The following is an 11,692-nucleotide window of genomic DNA, read 5'->3' on the forward strand; positions in this document are numbered from 1 at the left end:
CCTCCCTTCAGTGACCCCCTGTCCCTAATGCCGTGCTGCCTGGTATGTGTTATCTCTCTCCAGAGTCAGTGAGTCACAGGGAGAAGTGCAGAGGCACACAAGAGAGAGATGGGTTCATCTGGGTCAAGACCACGGAGAGCAGGAGGAGAGGGCAAGGGGGAGGGGTGACACCCACCTTAGGGTGGGTGCAATGACCTACAGTGTCCTGGCAACAGAGTGACAGCGACTCCTCTCCTCCATCACCAACACAGGAACTCTGTCCAAGGCCACTTCCATTTCCTCTAGACATTTCCCACCTACACGGACACCTCTTGATGCCCTCACATGGCCCCCATTCTACTGGGGGGAGGGGGGGAGGCCACTCGGCACCCCCAAATCCTCTCCCCCTCCTGCAACCAGCAGGGGAGACAGGCTCGCAAGTCACACTGGTCCTCACCACTTCATGCCCAACCTGGAAACGGGACTCGAACTGGCAGTCGGCACCTCAGCACCCCACCCAACCATGTCTGTCATCAAGGTGCCCACCAATCCAGTGACCACCCTGGTCTATGTCAGCACCACAGAGTGCAAGATTCCAACCACCATCAGTATCTCCATGACTCACCCCACTACCATCTGCGTGACCACAACAGAAGTGACCCTAACCAGCTCCTACACAACCACGCCAGTCACGAAGAGTTCAGGAACAACAACGCCAGACACAGATTCTCCAACAACAACCACACCAACCACAGTGTCAACCACACACACCACATTGCTGACTACTACCACAACCACCACCAAGACTACTAGCATAGCCACCACCAAAACAACAACCACCACCCCCACCACCACTTCAACTACTATCACATCTACACACACCACCTCCTTGACTACCACCACTAAAACACCAACCATCACCACACCAGTTACTACACTCACAACCTCTATGAATACCACAACTTCCACACCAGACACCATACCCACACCTTCCTTGACCACAATTTCCACACTGACCACCACACCAGCCACCACTTCCACAACCTCTGTGACCACCACCACTTCCATACCAACCACGACCACACCAGCCACCGCTCCCACCACATCAGTGTCCACCACCAATTCAACACCATCCACCACCATACCAGCCACCACTCCCACTACATCGGTGACCACTACCACTTCCACGCCGACCACCACCACCCCTGCTACCACTCCCACAACTTCCTTGACCACCTCCACTTCAGTGCCAACAACCACCACACCAGCCACCACTTCCACAATCTCTGTAACCACCACCACTTCCACACCAACCACGACCACACCAGCCACCACTCCCACCACATCAGTGTCCACCATCAATTCCACAACATCCACCACCATACCAGCCACCACTCCCACTACATCGGTGACCACTACCACTACCACGCGGACCACCACCAGCCCTGCTACCACTCCCACCACTTCCGTGACCACCTCCACTTCAGTGCCAACAACCACCAAACCAGCCACCACTTCCACAATCTCTGTGACCACCACCACTTCCAAAACAACCACGACCACACCAGCCACCACTCCCACCACATCAGTGTCCACCACCAATTCCACACCATCCACCACCATACCAGGCACCACTCCCACTACATCGGTGACCACTACCACTTCCACGCCGACCACCACCACCCCTGCTACCACTCCCACCACTTCCTTGACCACCTCCACTTCAGTGCCAACAACCACCACACCAGCCACCACTTCCACAATCTCTGTGACCACCACCACTTCCAAAACAACCACGACCACACCAGCCACCACTCCCACCACATCAGTGTCCACCACCAATTCCACACCATCCACCACCATACCAGCCACCACTCCCACTACATCGGTGACCACTACCACTTCCACGCCGACCACCACCACCCCTGCTACCACTCCCACCACTTCCTTGACCACCTCCACTTCAGTGCCAACCACCACACCAGCCACCACTTCCACAATCTCTGTGACCACCACCACTTCCACACCAACCACGACAACACCAGCCACCACTCCCACCACATCAGTGTCCACTACAAATTCCACACCAACCACGACCACACCAGCCACCACTCCCACTACATCAGTGTCCAACAACAATTCCACACCATCAACCACCATACCAGCCACCACTCCCACTACATCGGTGACCACTACCACTTCCACGCCGACCACCACCCATGCTACCACTCCCACCACTTCCTTGACCACCTCCACTTCAGTGCCAACAACCACCACACCAGCCACCACTTCCACAATCTCTGTGACCACCACCACTTCCACAACAACCACGACCACACCAGCCACCACTCCCACCACATCAGTGTCCACCACCAATTCCACACCATCCACCACCATACCAGCCACCACTCCCACTACATCGGTGACAACTACAACTTCCACGCCGACCACCACCACCACTGCTACCACTCCCACCACTTCCTTGACCACCTCCACATCAGTGCCAACAACCACCACACCAGCCACCACTTCCACAATCTCTGTGACCACCACCACTTCCACACCAACCACGACCACACGAGCCACCACTCCCACCACATCAGTGTCCACCACCAATTCCACACCATCCACCACCATACCAGCCACCACTCCCACTACATCGGTGACCACTACCACTTCCACGCCGACCACTACCACCCCTGCTACCACTCCCACCACTTCCTTGACCACCTCCACTTCAGTGCCAACAACCACCACACCAGCCACCACTTCCACAATCTCTGTGACCATCACCACTTCCACACCAACCACAACCACACCAGCCACCACTCCCACCACATCAGTGTCCAACACCAATTCCACACCATCCACCACCATACCAGCCACCACTCCCAATACATCGGTGACCACTACCACTTCCACGCTGACCACCACCACCCCTGCTACCACTCCCACCACTTCCTTGACCACCTCCACTTCAGTGCCAACCACCACACCAGCCACCACTCCCAACACATCAGTGTCCACCACCAATTCCACACCATCCACCACCATACCAGCCACCACTCCCACTACATCGGTGACCACTACCACTTCCACGCCGACCACCACCAGCCCTGCTACCACTCCCACCACTTCCTTGACCACCTCCACTTCAGTGCCAACAACCACCACACCAGCCACCACTTCCACAATCTCTGTGACCACCACCACTTCCAAAACAACCACGACCACACCAGCCACCACTCCCACCACATCAGTGTCCACCACCAATTCCACACCATCCACCACCATACCAGCCACCACTCCCACTACATCGGTGACCACTACCACTTCCACGCCGACCACCACCACCCCTGCTACCACTCCCACCACTTCCTTGACCACCTCCACTTCAGTGCCAACCACCACACCAGCCACCACTTCCACAATCTCTGTGACCACCACCACTTCCACACCAACCACGACCACACCAGCCACCACTCCCACCACATCAGTGTCCACCACCAATTCCACACCAACCACGATCACACCAGCCACCACTCCCACTACATCAGTGTCCAACACCAATTCCACACCATCCACCACCATACCAGCCACCACTCCCACTACATCGGTGACCACTACCACTTCCACGCCGACCACCACCACCCCTGCTACCACTCCCACCACTTCCTTGACCACCTCCACTTCAGTGCCAACAACCACCACACCAGCCACCGCTTCCACAATCTCTGTGACCACCACCACTTCCACAACAACCACGACCACACCAGCCACCACTCCCACCACCAATTCCATACCATCCACCACCATACCAGCCACCACTCCCACTACATCGGTGACCACTACCACTTCCACGCCGACCACCACCACCCTTGCTACCACTCCCTCCACTTCCATGACCACCTTCACTTCAGTGCCAACCACCACACCAGCCACCACTCCCACTACATCAGTATCCACCACCAATTCAACACCATCCACCACCATACCAGCCACTACTCCCACTACATCGGTGACCACTACCACTTCCACGCCGACCACCACCAGCCCTGCTACCACTCCCACCACTTCCTTGACTACCTCCACTTCAGTGCCAACAACCACCACACCAGCCACCACTTCCACAATCTCTGTGACCACCACCACTTCCACAACAACCACGACTACATCAGCCACCACTCCCACCACATCAGTGTCCACCACCAATTCCACACAATCCACCACCATACCAGCCACCACTCCCACTACATCGGTGACCACAACCACTTCAACGCCGACCACTACTACCCCTGCTACCACTCCCACCACTTCCTTGACCACCTCCACTTCAGTGCCAACAACCACCACACCAGCCACCACTTCCACAATCTCTGTGACCACCACCACTTCCACACCAACCAAGACCACACCAGCCACCACTCCCACCACATCAGTGTCCACCACCAATTCCACACCAACCACGACCACATCAGCCACCACTCCCACTACATCAGTGTCCAACACCAATTCCACACCATCCACCACCATACCAGCCACCACTCCCACTACATCGGTGACCACTACCACTTCCACGCCGACCACCACCACCCCTGCTACCACTCCCACCACTTCCTTGACCACCTCCACTTCAATGCCAACAACCACACCAGCCACCACTTCCACAATCTCTGTGACCACCACCACTTCCACACCAACCACGACCACACCAGCCACCACTCCCACCACATCAGTGTCCACCACCAATTCCACACCATCCACCACCATACCAGCCACCACTCCCACTACATCGGTGACCACTACCACTTCCACGCCGACCACCACCAGCCCTGCTACCACTCCCACCACTTCCTTGACCACCTCCACTTCAGTGCCAACAACCACCACACCAGCCACCACTTCCACAATCTCTGTGACCACCACCACTTCCACAACAACCACGACCACATCAGCCACCACTCCCACCACATCAGTGTCCACCACCAATTCCACACAATCCACCACCATACCAGGCACCACTCCCACTACATCGGTGACCACTACCACTTCCACGCCGACCACTACTACCCCTGCTACCACTCCCACCACTTCCTTGACCACCTCCACTTCAGTGCCAACAACCACCACACCAGCCACCACTTCCACAATCTCTGTGACCACCACCACTTCCACACCAACCACGACCACACCAGCCACCACTCCCACCACATCAGTGTCCACCACCAATTCCACACCAACCACGACCACATCAGCCACCACTCCCACTACATCAGTGTCCAACACCAATTCCACACCATCCACCACCATACCAGCCACCACTCCCACTACATCGGTGACCACTACCACTTCCACGCCGACCACCACCACCCCTGCTACCACTCCCACCACTTCCTTGACCACCTCCACTTCAATGCCAACAACCACACCAGCCACCACTTCCACAATCTCTGTGACCACCACCACTTCCACACCAACCACGACCACACCAGCCACCACTCCCACCACATCAGTGTCCACCACCAATTCCACACCATCCACCACCATACCAGCCACCACTCCCACTACATCGGTGACCACTACCACTTCCACGCCGACCACCACCACCCCTGCTACCACTCCCACCACTTCCTTGACCACCTCCACTTCAGTGCCAACAACCACCACACCAGCCACCACTTCCACAATCTCTGTGACCACCACCACTTCCACAACAACCACGACCACACCAGCCACCACTCCCACCACATCAGTGTCCACCACCAATTCCACACCATCCACCACCATACCAGCCACCACTACCACTACATCGGTGACCACTACCACTTCCACGCCGACCACCACCACCCCTGTTACCACTCCCACCACTTCCTTGACCACCTCCACTTCAGTGCCAACAACCACCATACCAGCCACCACTTCCACAATCTCTGTGACCACCACCACTTCCAAACCAACCACGACCACACCAGCCACCACTCCCACCACATCAGTGTCCACCACCAATTCCACAACATCCACCACCATACCTGCCACCACTCCCCCTACATCGGTGACCACTACCACTTCCACGTCGACCACCACCACCCCTGCTACCACTCCCACCACTTCCTTGACCACCTCCACTTCAGTGCCAACAACCACCACTCCAGCCACCACTTCCACAATCTCTGTGACCACCACCACTTCCACAACAACCACGACCACACCAGCCACCACTCCCACCACATCAGTGTCCACCACCAATTCCACACCATCCACCACCATACCAGCCACCACTCCCACTACATCGGTGACCACTACCACTTCCACGCCGACCACTACCAGCCCTGCTACCACTCCCACCACTTCCTTGACCACCTCCACTTCAGTGCCAACAACCAGCACACCAGCCACCACTTCCACAATCTCTGTGACCACCACCACTTCCACAACAACCACGACCACACCAGCCACCACTCCCACCACATCAGTGTCCACCACCAATTCCACACAATCCACCACCATACCAGCCACCACTCCCACTACATCGGTGACCACTACCACTTCCACGCTGACCACTACCACCCCTGCTACCACTCCCACCACTTCCTTGACCACCTCCACTTCAGTGCCAACAACCACCACACCAGCCACCACTTCCACAATCTCTGTGACCACCACCACTTCCACACCAACCACGACCACACCAGCCACCACTCCCACCACATCAGTGTCCACCACCAATTCCACACCAACCACGACCACACCAGCCACCACTCCCACTACATCAGTATCCACCACCAATTCCACACCATCCACCACCATACCAGCCACTACTCCCACTACATCGGTGACCACTACCACTTCCACGCCGACCACCACCAGCCCTGCTACCACTCCCACCACTTCCTTGACTACCTCCACTTCAGTGCCAACAACCACCACACCAGCCACCACTTCCACAATCTCTGTGACCACCACCACTTCCACAACAACCACGACCACATCAGCCACCACTCCCACCACATCAGTGTCCACCACCAATTCCACACAATCCACCACCATACCAGCCACCACTCCCACTACATCGGTGACCACTACCACTTCCACGCCGACCACTACTACCCCTGCTACCACTCCCACCACTTCCTTGACCACCTCCACTTCAGTGCCAACAACCACCACACCAGCCACCACTTCCACAATCTCTGTGACCACCACCACTTCCACACCAACCACGACCACACCAGCCACCACTCCCACCACATCAGTGTCCACCACCAATTCCACACCAACCACGACCACATCAGCCACCACTCCCACTACATCAGTGTCCAACACCAATTCCACACCATCCACCACCATACCAGCCACCACTCCCACTACATCGGTGACCACTACCACTTCCACGCCGACCACCACCACCCCTGCTACCACTCCCACCACTTCCTTGACCACCTCCACTTCAATGCCAACAACCACACCAGCCACCACTTCCACAATCTCTGTGACCACCACCACTTCCACACCAACCACGACCACACCAGCCACCACTCCCACCACATCAGTGTCCACCACCAATTCCACACCATCCACCACCATACCAGCCACCACTCCCACTACATCGGTGACCACTACCACTTCCACGCCGACCACCACCAGCCCTGCTACCACTCCCACCACTTCCTTGACCACCTCCACTTCAGTGCCAACAACCACCACACCAGCCACCACTTCCACAATCTCTGTGACCACCACCACTTCCACAACAACCACGACCACATCAGCCACCACTCCCACCACATCAGTGTCCACCACCAATTCCACACAATCCACCACCATACCAGGCACCACTCCCACTACATCGGTGACCACTACCACTTCCACGCCGACCACTACTACCCCTGCTACCACTCCCACCACTTCCTTGACCACCTCCACTTCAGTGCCAACAACCACCACACCAGCCACCACTTCCACAATCTCTGTGACCACCACCACTTCCACACCAACCACGACCACACCAGCCACCACTCCCACCACATCAGTGTCCACCACCAATTCCACACCAACCACGACCACATCAGCCACCACTCCCACTACATCAGTGTCCAACACCAATTCCACACCATCCACCACCATACCAGCCACCACTCCCACTACATCGGTGACCACTACCACTTCCACGCCGACCACCACCACCCCTGCTACCACTCCCACCACTTCCTTGACCACCTCCACTTCAATGCCAACAACCACACCAGCCACCACTTCCACAATCTCTGTGACCACCACCACTTCCACACCAACCACGACCACACCAGCCACCACTCCCACCACATCAGTGTCCACCACCAATTCCACACCATCCACCACCATACCAGCCACCACTCCCACTACATCGGTGACCACTACCACTTCCACGCCGACCACCACCACCCCTGCTACCACTCCCACCACTTCCTTGACCACCTCCACTTCAGTGCCAACAACCACCACACCAGCCACCACTTCCACAATCTCTGTGACCACCACCACTTCCACAACAACCACGACCACACCAGCCACCACTCCCACCACATCAGTGTCCACCACCAATTCCACACCATCCACCACCATACCAGCCACCACTACCACTACATCGGTGACCACTACCACTTCCACGCCGACCACCACCACCCCTGTTACCACTCCCACCACTTCCTTGACCACCTCCACTTCAGTGCCAACAACCACCATACCAGCCACCACTTCCACAATCTCTGTGACCACCACCACTTCCAAACCAACCACGACCACACCAGCCACCACTCCCACCACATCAGTGTCCACCACCAATTCCACAACATCCACCACCATACCTGCCACCACTCCCCCTACATCGGTGACCACTACCACTTCCACGTCGACCACCACCACCCCTGCTACCACTCCCACCACTTCCTTGACCACCTCCACTTCAGTGCCAACAACCACCACTCCAGCCACCACTTCCACAATCTCTGTGACCACCACCACTTCCACAACAACCACGACCACACCAGCCACCACTCCCACCACATCAGTGTCCACCACCAATTCCACACCATCCACCACCATACCAGCCACCACTCCCACTACATCGGTGACCACTACCACTTCCACGCCGACCACCACCAGCCCTGCTACCACTCCCACCACTTCCTTGACCACCTCCACTTCAGTGCCAACAACCAGCACACCAGCCACCATTTCCACAATCTCTGTGACCACCACCACTTCCACAACAACCACGACCACACCAGCCACCACTCCCACCACATCAGTGTCCACCACCAATTCTACACAATCCACCACCATACCAGCCACCACTCCCACTACATCGGTGACCACTACCACTTCCACGCTGACCACTACCACCCCTGCTACCACTCCCACCACTTCCTTGACCACCTCCACTTCAGTGCCAACAACCACCACACCAGCCACCACTTCCACAATCTCTGTGACCACCACCACTTCCACACCAACCACGACCACATCAGCCACCACTCCCACTACATCAGTGTCCAACACCAATTCCACACCATCCACCACCATACCAGCCACCACTCCCACTACATCGGTGACCACTACCACTTTCACGCCGACCACCACCACCCCTGCTACCACTCCCACCACTTCCTTGACCACCTCCACTTCAGTGCCAACAACCACCACACCAGCCACCACTTCCACAATCTCTGTGACCACCACCACTTCCACACCAACCACGACCACACCAGCCACCACTCCCACCACATCAGTGTCCACCACCAGTTCCACACCATCCACCACCATACCAGCCACCACTCCCACTACATCGGTGACCACTACCACTTCCACGCCGACCACCACCACCCCTACCACTCCCACCACTTCCTTGACCACCTCCACTTCAGTGCCAACAACCACCACACCAGCCACCACTTCCACAATCTCTGTGACCACCACCACTTCCACAACAACCACGACCACACCAGCCACCACTCCCACCACATCAGTGTCCAACACCAATTTCACACCATCCACCACCATACCAGCCACCACTCCCACTACATCGGTGACCACTACCACTTCCACACCGACCACCACCACCCCTGCTACCACTCCCACCACTTCCTTGACCACCTCCACTTCAGTGCCAACAACCACCATACCTGCCATCACTCCCACCACATCAGTGACCACAACCACTTTGATACCTACCACCACACCGGCGACCAGTCCCACCACCTCAGTGACCACCAACACTTCCACACCGACCACCATGACACCAGCCACCACTCCCACCTCCCCTGTGATCACAACCATTTCCAAGGTGACAATCACCATACCCACCACCTCAGTGACCACCACTAATTCTATGACGACTACCACCAACCCTGCCACCACTCCCACCACCTCTGAGACCACACCCACATCCATTCAGACCACCAACACACCTGCCACAACTCCCACCACCTCAGTGACCACCACCATGTCAACTACAAGCACCACCACAACTGCCACCACTCCTACCACTTCCACCACCTCCAAGACCACCACCACTTCCACACCAACCATCACCAAACCAGCCACAACTCAGAACACCTCCGAGACCACAACTATGCCATCCACCACCACACAATCCATTGCTCCCACCACCTCAGTGACCCCCACCACTTCCACAACCAACACCACACCTGCCACCACTCCCACAACATCTACTACCTCTGAGACAACCAAATCCACAACATCCACCATCATAGCAGCCACCACACCCACCACCTCCGTGACCACCACCACTTCTACACCAACCATCACCACACCAGCCACAACTTCAACCACCTCTGAGACCACAGCCATGCTGCCCACCACACCATCCACCACTCCCACCACATTAGTGACCAGCACTACAACCACACCAACCACCACCACACCCACCACCTCCGAGACCACCACCAATTCCACAACCATACCGTACACCACTCCCACCACCACCGTGAACACCACCACTTCTACATCAACCATCACCACACCAGCAACAACTTTGACCACCTCCGAGACCACAGCCACGCCACCTACCACCGCACCATCCAACACTCCCACCACTTCAGTGACTACCACAACTTCCTCACCAAAAACCACCACTCCTTCTACCACTTCCACCACTTCCACCAACTCCAAGAACACCACCACTTCCACGATGTCCACCACCATACCATACACCACACTCACCACCTCAGTAACCACCACCACTTCCACACCCACCACCACCACAGCTGCTGCCACACCCACCACCTATGTGACCACCTCAACTTCCACAACAACCACCACTAAACTTTCCACCACTACCACCACTTCAAACACCTCCGAGACCACCACCACTTCCACGACATCCATCAACATACCAGCCATCACTCCCACAACCTCAGAGACCACCACCACTTCCAAGGCGACCACCACCACACCTGCCACAGCAACTACCACTTCAATGACCACCACCACTTCCACCACTCCCACCACCTCTGAGACCTCCACCACTTCCACACCAACACCCACCACACCTGCCACCACATCCACCGCCTCTGTGAACACCTCCACTTCCACAACAACAAGAACCACCCCTGCCACCACTCTAACCACCTCATTGACCACAACCATATCCACGCCCATCACCACCACACCTACCACCACTCCCACCACCTCTGAGACCACCAACACTTCGACA

At 56.7% G+C, this 11,692-nt stretch overlaps 1 protein-coding gene across 1 annotated transcript; it reads left to right on the forward strand.

Moving 5' to 3' along the window:
* Window positions 1-502: 502 nt before the first annotated feature.
* On the forward strand, window positions 503-5,593 carry LOC132533004 (filaggrin-2-like; the record flags this gene model as incomplete). Its single annotated transcript, XM_060172317.1, has 5 exons — window positions 503-663; window positions 909-3,415; window positions 3,477-3,615; window positions 3,675-3,997; window positions 4,077-5,593. Coding segments are annotated over exons 1-5 (4,647 nt in total), but the record flags the coding sequence as incomplete, so codon positions are not given.
* Between the last annotated feature and the right edge of the window lie 6,099 nt (window positions 5,594-11,692).

The sequence above is a fragment of the Erinaceus europaeus genome, chromosome 15 (genome assembly GCF_950295315.1).
Source record: "Erinaceus europaeus chromosome 15, mEriEur2.1, whole genome shotgun sequence".
NCBI classification, from domain to species: Eukaryota; Metazoa; Chordata; class Mammalia; order Eulipotyphla; family Erinaceidae; genus Erinaceus; species Erinaceus europaeus.